General features: G+C 41.2%; 1 protein-coding gene across 16 annotated transcripts in view; it reads left to right on the top strand.

Moving 5' to 3' along the window:
* ATP2B2 (ATPase plasma membrane Ca2+ transporting 2) overlaps window positions 1-14,124 on the top strand; it is a 396,338-nt gene that overhangs the window by 349,151 nt on the left and 33,063 nt on the right. For all 16 annotated transcript variants that reach the window (XM_039701003.1, XM_039700998.1, XM_039700999.1 and 13 more), the window contains 4 exons: window positions 508-687; window positions 1,655-1,742; window positions 8,122-8,228; window positions 8,845-9,036. In XM_039701003.1, the coding sequence (XP_039556937.1) occupies window positions 508-687; window positions 1,655-1,742; window positions 8,122-8,228; window positions 8,845-9,036 (567 nt within the window). The remainder of the gene's footprint in view (window positions 1-507; window positions 688-1,654; window positions 1,743-8,121; window positions 8,229-8,844; window positions 9,037-14,124) is intronic.

The raw sequence follows: 14,124 nt of genomic DNA, 5'->3' as shown, positions 1-14,124 counted from the left end.
TGCCCTTGCCTTGCTTTTGTGATGCCTTGGAAGGGCCCCCAGAGCAGAGGCCAGGCAAGGTCAGGAGAATAAAGTGGGGATTTATGAAAGCCTTCAGCAGGCACAGCTTGGGCAGCCACAGCCTCCAGAGGCTGCACCCAAGGTGGGCGATGGGCACGAGTTTTTCACACAATTATCAGTTTGGGACATTCGCATATCAGGGGTTAATGCTCCAATTCCAGCTGCAGGTAATGAAGTCATTTACCCCAGTTTGCTCTCCCAATTCACTTTAGTTTATACTTTTTGGGGCCTGAGGCAGTGAGGTGTCCTTGAGTTCCAGACACAGAGAGGAATTGTTGTATATCTTAAAATGTGCACAATTTCTTTGTATGGCAGTACCTATGTGTAATCAATAATTTCATCTGACCAAAATATGAAGACAGTTAACTAGCACTCAATATGGAGTTTAGAGTTACAGTACAGGAATTGAAAAATACAAAAGCTAAAATGTTAAGGCATCTTCTGCAGGTGCCAGAAGCCATCCGGAAGTGCCAGCGAGCCGGGATCACCGTGCGCATGGTCACCGGGGACAACATCAACACTGCGCGTGCCATCGCCATCAAATGTGGCATCATCCACCCCGGAGAGGACTTCCTCTGTCTCGAGGGGAAGGAGTTCAACAGGAGGATCCGAAATGAGAAAGGAGAGGTAAATAAAACCCGGTGAAAACACCAAAATATTCTCCTGCACTGCTGTGCGCCTCATAACAGTAAAGACCTCTTGGAAAAATTCCTACTTTTTCTCCCACTAATTATTTGTAATTCAAAGCAGTGGTGAAATTCCAGTCTTTGCTCTTCCAAGATCAGTTTAGTGCAGGCCTAATTCTGCAGTTTTTAGAACCACTGCACTACTCCACAAGAAATCAAAACGAAGACCATTAAAGCAGGTTTATGGCAAGAAGGAGAAGGAACTCAACAGCAATTTTTCTCCTAAAATACAATCTGTACTGAGAACCAGCTCCTCTCATTTCTTTAATTTATTTCACTTTCTCTAATGTACTCACAGCAATGATTTGCATAAAAAGAATCTATCCTTTGGAAGAAATTTAACTCCTCATCAAAGATGGAGCTCACACACTGTTCTAAAACAGAAAAATCTGTGCTGGCTCTTAAGTCCATCATAAATGAATGGACACAGTCATTTTCTCCCTTCATGGATGGGTGGAATCTTGGGAATGTTAGTAACTGAAACAAGTTTGGCTTTGTTCCTGTTGCTGCACAGGAAAATCTTGCCATTATTGGTACTAAATGAAGGATTTGGGTTCTCCTGTGGAGTAGAACAACAAACTTGTGAACAGATTTGATCAGCTTTGAGAAACTCCAGTATTCTTTATCTAGAGTGGTGATTCTGAGTGGAATTATCCATAGAGATGATAAGAAAGGCTGGTTAGGTATTGTGGAAAAATTTACCTGTGTTAGCCAGCAGCTGAGCCCTGTTAGTACTGGCCTTGTCTTCACTTGAAACATGGATCACTGCTGGAATTTTTCTATGCTTTGGAGAAAAGCTGCAGGTTTGAGCAATGAGGGGAATTTTCTGACACAGTAACATAAACTCTGCTCATCACAGGCTGGGGGTTTTACTGTTTGGGCTCTTTTTTTGTGTTCCCTCCCTGCAGATTGAGCAGGAGCGGATTGACAAAATCTGGCCAAAGCTCCGGGTGCTTGCTCGCTCTTCCCCCACGGACAAACACACTTTGGTGAAAGGTGGGTGCAAACTGCTTGTGGGGGGGTGGAAATCAATGATAAAGGTGTTGAAGCACATCATCTGCTTTGATTTCACTGTTACAAATCCACCTGGGTTGTCATCTTTAACACAAGGAAGTTTTCTTGCACTCTTTTGTTTGTGTTCTACCTCAGCCTTGACATGGAAAATAATAGGAAACTCCTTGGCAGGAATAAAAGAAATAGCAATAAGATGCCTGGCAAGTGGATTTAGGCAATCTCATATTTGCCTTGTGACTTTTAATTGGAATGAGGCTCGAGCTGGGAAGGGAAAATGTGCATTTGGTGGGCAGACAGAAAATATTGCTGGGAAACAAGATATAAATAAGAGAGGACATAGATTATTTGTCTTTGCCTGCACTGCTTTATGAGGAAAGCAAGAGCAATCTCATTCAGAGTGAATCCAGTCAGTCCAGTGCATCTCTTCTCCCACAGTTATCTTAAAGAGTATTCCAAGAGGGAAAAACCTTTTCCTGTCACAGCAGCAGTTATTGGGATGGTGGAGCTGGGAGCTGCCCAGTGGATATGGAGATTTTCAGCCAATTCCATGTTTCCTATAGGTTAATCTAACTGGGTGATTTGCATTGGCTTCCTTTAGATTCCTGTACTTTTACAATCTGCCCTGTAGGAAGTGCACCATACAAACTCCATTCTTTCCCCACACTGTCTGCAGATGGAATGCTCCCTTTAAAGATGGTTTGGTTTGCAATTTCCTTCATTCTCTTGATGACTTGACATCTTATTCCATTGACTTGGAGGCTCACGCTTCACGGCTGGTGAAATCAGGCAGTTTCTGAGCAGGAATAACATCGTTTTTGGCCATGATCAGGTAGAAGCCCTGACAGCAGGTTGCTGTTTCCTGATGAAGAAAGAGCTGGGATGCTTTGCTAAGACCCTGGAAAGTCTGGAGAGCCCCTTTTAGCAATTCTTGGAGAGGCTAAAATTCAGGCTAAGATCCAGCTGATCACATACCTGTTTTCAGCTGTTGACTACTCCAATAGCAATCCACATTTAGGTAGGAAATCCTTTAGGTTTTGTTTCTACGATTCCATACATGACTGATTGCAAAGGCTTTTAAGCATCATGCAATTTTTAAAAATGCCTAAATGACTCTAGAGCAGAAGTTTCATTTTGAATTTGAAGACTGGATCAGGTGGGTCCTTCGGGCTTGAGACCAGGTGGAAATGGATCATTTCAGGGAACTCTGACATGGTGCTGGATGGGGCAGCTGGAGTCAAAATATATCATCTCCATCCCACCCTTTTATATGTATATCTTATAATGTACACGATTTATTAGTATGACGGTATCTATATTAACAACGTAACAATTAATTAATAAATAATACACATTTCTGGGGGAGGTGTGCTCCAAAACAGTTTCCCAGCAGGGGTTTCTTCAGGATTGGAAAGGTTTGGAGAGCATTTTTTTCTCCACAGGTCATTGTTAGACCTGCCCAAGGTCAACTGAAGTCTCCTCACCAGTGCATCTCAAACCCTGTGTTCCAGGATCCTGCTCTCAGAGAACAGCCCTTGTTCAGCCCAACAGCTGATTTGTTTCAGAAACACAATAATTTGTGTTTCATTAAGTGGATTAACCAAGTCCCTCAGGAGTGCTCGTCTGAATCATTCAGGATTTTCCCTCAAGAGGAGCAGGAAACCTTTGCCAGGGAAATTGAAATCAATAGAGAGCTGGAGAAAAAAGGAACAGCAAATTGTTGATGGTTTGTAGCATAAGCACTTTGAGAGCCCAAAAGATATTTACTCCTACTGAATGTCACATGCAAGTACCACAATTAATGTTTTAAAGATGTGACAAGGTCGAGAGAGCAATTAAGTGTCTTAACAAAGTTCAAGAACAAGTCTGTGGAAACCATGATGGAATTTTTTGGCTGGTAATACTCCAAGGGCCATTAAAAGTTACAAGAAACTATTTAAATGTTCACTAGTTTTGGGCCTCTTATTAAAATGTTATGTTTTTCTCAGACACTTGAGGGATTGAGAGGATTTTCTCCCCTTTGATGTATTCTATCTGCTCTAGGCTAAAAACACACATCAGAAAATAAACTTTTTTTATATTTAATTTTTAATGACATACAGCTGCTGGAGGGAATCTTTTTTCCCCTTAACATAGCACAATCCCACCCCGCAAAAGGATCATTTTTATTTTTCACTTTTGTTTTCAGTACTGCTCAGGGACCAGAGAAAGACATGGTTCAGCATTTCAGCTTGGGCAGACACTTGCAGTCAAATATTTATGGCTTTGAAGTAGAGGTAGATTGGAAAAACACCCATCAGAATGGTTTATCATCACAAACTGCTTCAGTGAAACCAAAATCTCAGTCTCACTGAAATGCAGTTTGGGATGGGTTTTAAGACACCTTTTCATATTTTAAAAATTTCATATTTCATATTGTTATTTATAAAAATTAAAATTTCATATTTTAAACTCCATTTCAAAATATAACAAATAAAATCAGATATAATTTGTACTGATGTGAAGTTACAGTGTTATGGCTGAAATAATTCAAAATTGTCAGTTTATCTTTTAAAAATACTGTGGGAAACAACTGTTTAACACTGATGAGAAATATCATCAGAAGGAAGAGAAAAGATAAAAAAATACTCAGATAACCAATTAAAGAAGTGGCACCTTCCAATATATTTAAATTAGACTGGAATTATTTTTTATGATATTAAAAATAGCTATTCTCAAGTAGGGCTAATTTGTTATCAAACAGAAGAGGAACTTTAGGAAGAAAAGATTTTTAGCAATTACCATTAATTACTCAAATATTTCAACTATTCTTTCATGGCATGGTGGTATGTGTATAACCTCATTAATGTGGAAAGCTGTGAGATGGGTAGAATAATCAAAATACAGAAAATGGTATTAATTGATATTGTGAACTTTGGGGAGGAATTTTCACTTAATTTCCAATGCTGTCTGTAATGCCATATAGAACATTTTTATATAAAAAACCTTTAAACTTCTATCCAGGCAGGTACCCAAGCATGTAACTGAAATAAATTTGACCTTTATCCTTCAGACAGACTTCGCAAATTGTTGTTACGTTAACAGGGAGCTTCCAGAAGTTTGGAAGCATTAAAAACTAACCTGAAGAGGATGTGTTTACGAAAATACGTGGCTGTACCTATGTTTAGCTTGTCAAAGAAACACAAATCTGTGTGATCCTGAGGGAGGATCAGCTTTGCTGCCTCTCTAACCCTGAACTGGGCTTCAGCTCTGAAATCCTCAACTGGAGATGAATTTTTCTGTCTGTTTTAAGCAGTAGAGGCAGAAAGAAATCTCTAAACCAGGATTTTTTTTTTCTCCCAGGAGTTTCTAACTGATGCAACTCTAAGGGTGATGAGCAAGGGTTGTTTAAGTAGAGCAACACTTGTCCTGTGACAAAGGGAGAAGCTGGGGCTGGCTGTGATGGGTTTGAGCTGAGCCACAGCTGCAGAGGAGACATTGTTGGCTGATATTCCCTGAGTTATTATCCTGAATGGATTTGATTTAATGCTTGCTTAGTGTTAGATGGGAGGAAGGTGGGAGATGTAGGATATATTTCAGTTTTGTATCTTGTGTTTTGTACTTTTTGTGGCAGGCTTATGCATTCAGAGTCCTTCTTGACAGCTCTGCGTGGTTGTTTTAAATCTGATCTTTGCCCTCATCTGACACAAGCTGCTTGCTCTGACAAACTTGTGTCTTATGCAAGCCACAGGACAAATTCCTGCCCAAATTTCCTGCCCAAATTCCTGCCACATCAGTGGGATCCATGTGTGGAGCACACTGTCATGTTCTGCTCGAGGTGTGCTCCTGGGGCTGTTGAATGAAATTCCTTCTGACAGAAGAAAGTCATGGCCAAACAGCTCAACATGAGGGAAGAGGCCAGTGAAAGAGCAAAGGCTGTTTTGGCAGGAAGCTTTGCTGAGAGCAGAAGAATTCCCCATGAAAACCTGTTTTTATTAAAATTCTGTATGTAAGCATTTAACTGGAGTAAAGCTGTATAGTTGGAAGAAAATTCCTGGTTGTTAGACATGATTGATTATTACTGGAGCTTCTTTTCAGCCACTTGGACTGAGTGCAAAGGCCAGGGAATGTTCTCTTTACTGGCAGCCTGTCAGCTCATGCCCTCAGTCACATTTTTCCCTGATCACATCAGAGATTAATCCCCACAGCTCAGAGGGAGAGCCCTTCCTGGGCATCCTTCTTCTCTTTGGTCTCCTCACACTGTGAGTTTTATCTGTGCACATTTCTCAGTACTGAAGAGAATTCTTGAGGTGAAACCTTATCACAGTCGTTAACAGAATATTAAAAACAAACTTTAATGTGTTTGCAAAGAGGCACGTGCTGGGAAGAAGGCAAACATGCAGCAATGGGAGGAAGCAGGGAGGAGGAACAGATTAAAGAGAGTAGGCAGGAATCAGGGAGTGTTGGCAGAGCTGTGATAAATCCTCTGAATCCCAAATAATGCTCCATTTTAGAAATTTGTCTGACATACAGATGGGAGCTTTGCAAAGTCTTTCTCTCTTCCATGGGTAGCACTGAAATCCATCCCCAGAATTCCACATATTTCCTGTGGCACTGCAGGAAGGTCTGGGGCTCAGGTGCTGATGATACCTGAGACCTTTTCATGTCTGGTTTTCCATGGCTGCATTCAGCTCTGTGCTCTGGGCTCATCCTGGCTGCATAGTTTGGATTTTGGGATAAAAATGTCTCCTAAACCTTGTGAATGACTTGGCAGCACCCAGGAGCTGGCTGAGGGAGGGCAGTTGGTGGCACAGTCATCAGCACAGTCACTATTTATATCCATTTATCTCTATTAGGAGATCATTTGTTTGAGCCTCTTCAACTTGATTTGGGTTGTGCTCCCACTTGGAGCCCAGTTGTGAGCAGATAGTATCGACCTCTTTGGAGCAGTTAATACCTTAATGAGCCAGAGATTTTAATGGCTTTTTTTTTCAGAAGCTTAAACTATTAATTTAACATCAAAGGATGTGTTAATAACAAGACAAAGTAAATGCTTTTAACAGTAGTGACAGATGATGTTCCTGTTTGTTTAGTAATACCAAAGGCAAATCACCCCAACAAACTGAAAACTCTAATTGTGAGATCTTATCAGAGTAATTGCTATTTTTCTGAGATCATACTACCAGCAGAAAGTGAATAGGGCTTTTTTTTCTCATTTTCATAACTCTGAAAAATACTGGGCACTAACTGCTTGCACAGGGCACTGCAATCTTCTGGTGCCTGATAAGCCTGAACCTTGCCAAGAGGCAGCTATTGCTCTGTAATCTGCAATTTCCTATTTCTCCTTGGTTATCTGATATGGGAAGGATATTTTTTTTTTCAGAGCAGAGTGAAGGCTTTTCACACTGGGTAGGTTTGGATAATTGTTTTTGGAGGTAACGACTTTGTGCAAAATGTGTTATCAAAAGGAATTCTGTCATTTTCCTCCCGTAAGTTATCAATATGGAAAGGTGTTCTTGTATCCTACACAACAATCCTGTGTTCCGGACTCGTACTCAAATGAACCCTGACATGGAAATGGAAACATGAGTGGTAAATGATCTTCATCCTATAAAGAACTGGGCTGCTTCTGTAGCCTCTGAAAAATTCTTCATTATTTTCCTGACTTTCTGCATAAGTGGAAAATAATTCCCTGCAGCCTTGTTGTGTGAAAAACTTGATTCACCAAGTGAAAAGTGGTTTTTATTTCTCTCAAATGATCTCAAAATGAAAGTAGAAATTATTTTATTCTATCTATTTATTAAAATGTTTGGTTCCAGAATTTAAAGAATTAGTTTGTATCTCCTTAATCATTGTTTTGCAAAATTGAACATGGCTGCTAAAATTCTCCAGCTGAATAAAATTCATCAATGGCTTTTGTTATCTCTAGGTTAAGAAGGCCTCTTAGTTAAGGTGATATTACAGCTAGGTCCCAGTTCAGGAGAGCCCTAAACATGAACTTAAGTTTTTGGCAAATCCTTTCCATCAATGTTTGATCAGTGCTGGGCTGTGACACAAAACTTTAAATAGCAGGAATCTGCCAGAAGGACATAATGAGCTGCTCTCATTGCCTTTGAAGCCTGAGCAGGTTTTATTGATGTGTTGATGATGCAGGATCAGAACTTTCCATGTAAATCCTAATGGTGATGTTTAGTAGTGGATGGTGGTGATGCCACAGCTTTCATCGTTATTTTCCTTAAAGATCTGCCTTTTAATCTCTGTAAAACTGTGTGGCGTTATCCAATCTGTATTACAGAGACCCTGCTTTTTTACAGGGATGTTTTATCTTGCTAATTATTGCCCATAAATGTCTGTAAACACACACCCATACATACATTTTTTGCAGGTATTATTGACAGCACACAGGTGGAACAGAGGCAGGTGGTAGCTGTGACTGGGGATGGAACCAACGATGGACCAGCACTTAAAAAAGCTGATGTTGGCTTTGCAATGGTATAATCTTGATGTTTGTGCCATTATGAATTTGCTGTAAGGGCTTTTCCATTCATTGAATGTGAAGTTGCTTAGTTAATACTTGTCAGTGAAGGAATATATTGGTGGGAATGAGTTATGTTGACTCAGAATCCTTTAATTCACTTGGATTCACTGGCATTGCTTGTTTTGATACTTCTTCAGGATTTTGTCTAATTAATTATTGGCTTTATGCAGAATCCTGTGCCCATACAGAAAAATGAACTTTTTCTTCACAACACTGGAGTTCTCTTTTGCTGTGGTAAAACCCACCACTAATTGGAAAGGTGTCTTCCATGCGTACTCTGACTATATAAAGACATATAATTCTTATTTTTGTTACCAGTTCTGTTCATGGATAATAAAAAACCATCATCAATGACAAAAATAGTTCAGATGATCAGCAGTCTTTAAGCTGATAAAACACTCAGACCCATTACCACATGAACTCCTCTGCTCTCTGTCAATTCCCTTTTCTGCAGCCTAATTCACATCAAAACCTGGCCGAATTAGTGAAATTCCAGGAAACATAAAAAGCTTTGACTATGGAGATTTGTGCTGTCCAGCAGGGAATCTCATTCCCAACCCCTTTCCCCAGGGCATTGCGGGCACAGATGTGGCCAAGGAGGCCTCGGACATCATCCTGACAGATGACAACTTCACCAGCATCGTCAAGGCCGTCATGTGGGGCCGCAACGTCTACGACAGCATCTCCAAGTTCCTGCAGTTCCAGCTCACCGTCAACATCGTGGCCGTCATCGTGGCCTTCACTGGCGCCTGCATCACCCAGGTGAGCAATCCCTGCTGGGATTCTGCTGAAATCTTGATGGGATCCTGCTGAAATCCTCCTGGGATCCTGTCACGATCCCGCCGCGATCCACGCTCCCAGTAGATGGGGCCTTGCATTTGATTCCTGCTTGGCACACAGCAAATAAACTGATGCCTTATCCTTGGTCCTAAAATGAAGAGCTAGGCATGGTTAAGGGTTAAAGGGTTTTTGTCTTGGTATTTAGTAAGGATTTTTGTGGTGTAACACTTCACCAAGGTGGAGCATGCTGAAATGCCTACACACGATAGATCATGTATGCCATTTTATAGACCTTGCAAATTAGCATATCTAACAAAGATGCCTCAATGAGATGCTTGAATTAATAGTGTGGTATGTGGCATTCACATTCTCTGGAAAAATCCCTTTGCCCAGGATTTTTCTCCTGGGAAACTGAGGGGCCTCAGAGGAAAAGGAAAACAATTCTTATCTCATTTGCTTTTTCTGTGCTGTGCGCATGTGGAATGAGTTTGGAGATTGTTTACCCACAGGTGATTGTCTGATTGGACTCTGCTGTGAGTTGTTTTCACTCTTTGGCCAATCAGGGCCAAGCTGTGTCAGGACTCTGGAAAGAGTTAGGAGTTTTCATTATTATCTTTTTAGCATTCTGTAAGTATCCTTTCTGTATTCTTTAGTATAGTGTAGTATAGTATTCTTTAATATAATATAGTATTACAAAGTAATAAATTAGCCTTCTGAAAACATGGAGTCAGATACATCATTCCTCCCTACCATGAGAGTCCCTACAAATACAATAGTGGCATCTTTTTATCTTGACGTATTTATTCCTGGCTGGACTTAATCTTAGTTTACAGTATATATTTAAGAGGAGACCTTGTTTTTTCAGGATAATGTTGGGCTTTCTGGCCTCTAACTGTGAGGCCTTTAGGACGTTTGGTTTTCTGGCTTAATGGGATACCAGGACTATGTTAAGTTTTCAGACTTAAGGAATTACAAGTATGCATGCTAAGGGCACTGAGGATACATAAAAGGTATAAAAAGAAAAGACAAAAAATTGTCATTGCATCAAAACCTTTGTAAATTCTCCTGAGAATTCCCAGGATCAGGCTGCTGAGGGGTAAAGAGCTGCTGATGTCAAGCTGGATTAATAATTTTTTTTTTCCCAAAGAAACCCACTTTTAGGAGCATTTTTGCTTCCCTCAGTGTTGTCATCCCTGAGCCTGTGATGGTCAAACAGTAAACACCATGGGTTGGGAAAGGAGCAGGTTATGTGAATTTGCCTTTTCCTCTCAGAATACTTCACTAATAAATACATATTTTTTTATGCATTGTGGAATGAGGTTATTTTCAAGACAGCAGTGCTGACCCACGGAAGTAACCCCAATCTTTTTGACTGATAAAATTATTTTGTTGCTTTCAGGCAGTTATTTTTAATTCCAGATGCAGATGACAAACCAATTAAATGACACATAGAGTTGGACTTAGACCTCTCTTTCTTGCAATCCATTAATCCTTCATTGCAATCCTGGTGCAGATGCAACACATCCAGGTCATTTACAAGAAGCATATCTCAAAGCAAACATTTTTTTTTTCTCAAATTATAATTATTTTGGCAATAAAATTGCATTTTTTTCCCTCTAGAGATTAAACAGGATATATGCAGTACAGTGTAAGGTTTTTGTTTTAATGAGGAAATAACAAAATGTTGTTTTTCATACTGTCAGTCCCTAAAATAAAGTATATTTTAGATGCTGCAGACAAGTGCTGTCACAAAATGTCCCCCTGGACTGGGATGCACTGCGGGAAAGCTGATGCTTCCCTCATGGTGCATCACCCAGATGCCCATACCTGTTTCAGCAGGTCCATTTCAGCCCAGGCACACCTGAGCAAAGCAATGAATAAATCATCAGCTCTGCTCCAGGCTAAACTTACATTGGAATCATGGAACTGATCCTTGCAACCAGAAACCCAGGTACCTTAACAAACCCATGAGGTCAAACTTCTCCTGTGCCCTGGCTGACATCCAGGGGCCTTGGAGGTCCCTTCTGGTCACCACTGAGCCTGTGCTGAGGGACAAAATTTGTGGTGTTGCAGCAAAGTTGGATGAATTTTCCTTTGGAAACATTTGCCAGCATATTGAGGAAATGCCCGGCTGTGAAATGATTGTTGCTGGTGACCCAGAAATGAGGACTGAAACTCTGGGAGGTTTTTACAATTGGTACAAAAGCAGCCAGAACAAGGTGCTGATAGCAGCACCATCACTGGAACTGATTTTATTGACAATCAGTATCTGACTAGAAACATTTAAGGTAAAATTTCTTGGTCAATGCCCAGTATGTCTTCATTTTTTTGTGTGGAAGCACAAAGGGAAACTCATTCTATTTGGTAACCAAATAATTTTTTATCCCTGAGGAGGTTAAACATTGCTGGATCAGTGCAAGAACTATTTTAAATCAAGTCTAAGTGGATGTGAAGTGCATTATCATTACAAGCATAATCCCCTTTTTAATTCTGGAGCTTTTTTCATCCTCTGAATCATTCCTTTGGCTTCTAGAAGGATTTGGATCCGGTCCAGTGCATTTCTCTTGCCCCCAGGTCTGTGAGACCAACCCTGGGCCTGTTGTCCCTGCTCAAAGGTTTCAGGGGACACCTCCTGGAACTCCTGGGTTGCTTTGCAGATTTGTGTGCAATTCCTTAATTTGGCAGTAAAGGTGCAAACCCAAAGGAAAGGTGTGGGGGAAGCTGAAGTGGAAATGGAAGCAGAAAGGCAGCAGTTCTGTCCTTTGCCACAGTTTACACTCAGTGTGAATAATCTCGAGCTGCTCCCGGTTCTGTCTCATTCAAGAAGGATTTTGCCTCACAAATGCACATTATTGTGTTAGGCTTTGACTCCAGCCAGCCAAAGGACATTCTGTTTGGCTTGAAAGCTTTGCTAAAAATTGCACTTGGGAACATACTGTACCCTCTGGTTGCTATGAAAATAGCTCCAGCACAAAGTGCAGGACTCTCCCAAAAAAATCCTGCCTGCAACAGTCTAGGTGCACACATGTACATCCAAATCTGCAGAACTCTGCACAGGTCTGACTGAAAGATTTTGACTGAAATGTTTTAGTCCTTAACAAGCAAACAAACAAACAGAGCTCAAATCTATAGTTTCCAAAAGGCAGCACAGCCCCTGTGACCTTCAAAATGAACACAAAGAAAGTCTTCACTGGACTGAGTTTTCCTTTGATTTAGGGGATCAGTTTGGCTTTCTCTGACACACAGACTATCATTTCAGTCCATCATTAAGATTGAGATTCATGAACATTACACAGGCTGTTCTTTTGGTGACATTTCATATCTAGAATGAGAAAAATTCTCTGTAGGTAATAACATTTGTTCTATTCTTCCTCCTGCCACCTCTCAAGTAATCTGTTCTGCAGTTTGGAACCAGCACACTCACCTAGTCTTTTTGGCTTGTGCTTAAAGGAAGTACAAAGATAATAAAATCTTTGCTTGGACTAATCTTTTTTTAATACTTGGCTTGTGCTTTGCAACATAATGGGCTTAATTTTATTCAGTCTTGATCTGCACTTGCTCTGGTGTACATGTAAATATGAGGATGTGGTCATCTCCCTGCAGGACTGCAAGTGAAAGCACAGCAATTCTGTATTAATGAATTAATTAATGACTGTGTGAGTGTGGTGGGAGGGAAGCCAGCCCTCCAAGGGGCATCCAGAGAGTGCATTGCCCACGCAGGAGATGATTTCTTTGGTCCAGGGCACCTTGGGAAGCCCATGGAGAGGCTTAAGAAAAACATTAGGCAGAACCTGGGACCATTAGTGTCCATTTTAATAATCTGCTGCTTTTTTCCTCAAGTAGATTAATGAAGTGAAGGTCCTTGCCAATTCCACTTCAGGGAACTGCTGTTTAGTTTAATTCTGTTAATTTTAAGCAAATATAATTTTATTTTTCATCTACCCAATGCCTGCTTCAGGAAGATGCTGCTGTTAGAGAATATCTGCTATATTTACAGTTTTTGTTTTGTCCTGGTTTGCTGTTTCAGTAGATAGTGATGTGTACAAAATGTCTCTGTACTGCTCCAGTGGCAGATAAAGCTTATGCAGGACAAACAGTGGGCTGTCAAAGAACTTGTTATGCACAGGACCACTGCAAATGGTTGTTTCTCTTGTCTCCCCTGGTTCCCAGCATGAAGTCATGTTAAGGTGACAGCAACCATATTCTAAGCAGCATAAGAATTACAGATCCAGTGTCACCTGCTGACAAGCTTAGCACAGCTGCTGCCACAACCATCCCTCCAAGGGATCTCACTTACACGGGCCCTGTTTCAGTTTACAGCTGCTCAATCTATAAGCCCCAAGATCTGAATTTTCAGCTAATAATGAACTTGTGTGTTGTGAGTCTGTAATTACGTAAGGCGCTCCGAGATCTGGGTCATCCAGGAAAGCAGAGCTTGGAGAAGTCTCTGGTGGGAAGCTGGCTCAGGAGCCCTCAGCCTGGGCTGCAGGGGTGGTTTTAGCTCAGTGTCTGTGTGTGCACGGACCCCAGAGGAGTTCACACCTCTGGTTACTCCCAGAGAGGTTTGTGTGGCTCAGTGCCACTGAGCTGGGCTCATTCACCTTATTTTTAATTAATCTAACTCAGTTCCCTCTTGCTGCCTTCCCTGTGGTGCCCACTGCACACCTTTAGTGTGGTCAGGGTGTGGTGGTCTTGACAATTTGCGTAGAATTGTCCTTTCTCTCCTGCAGCCACTGCCTCAGCTGAAACCCATTGTTTGTTTTTCCCAGTGGATTTATGAGCTACAAACTTTTATATTCTGACTTCATTCTCTGAAAAACAGTTTTGCAGAGCCCCTGATTGATGCAGTGAGGGTGGTTCTTGGAGCTCTGCCTACGATTCTTGTGAGTTTTGTGCTTGCAGTGAGTCACTGCTCCACATCTCTGGGTGTCCTATAGAGCCCTGTATGGGCTCACCCCGCTCCCTGTCCCCAAAAACCACACAGCACCCAGAGGATACCAGCTCATTACGCTTGGAGCTGTCCACAGTGATCTGGCTATGAACAAAATGAAGATTTTAAAATGCAGCTCA

Source organism: Passer montanus, unplaced genomic scaffold (assembly GCF_014805655.1).
Source record: "Passer montanus isolate IOZ18808 unplaced genomic scaffold, ASM1480565v1 scaffold147, whole genome shotgun sequence".
In the NCBI taxonomy this organism is placed as follows: Eukaryota; Metazoa; Chordata; class Aves; order Passeriformes; family Passeridae; genus Passer; species Passer montanus.
This window is presented reverse-complemented; position numbering and strand designations above follow the sequence as displayed.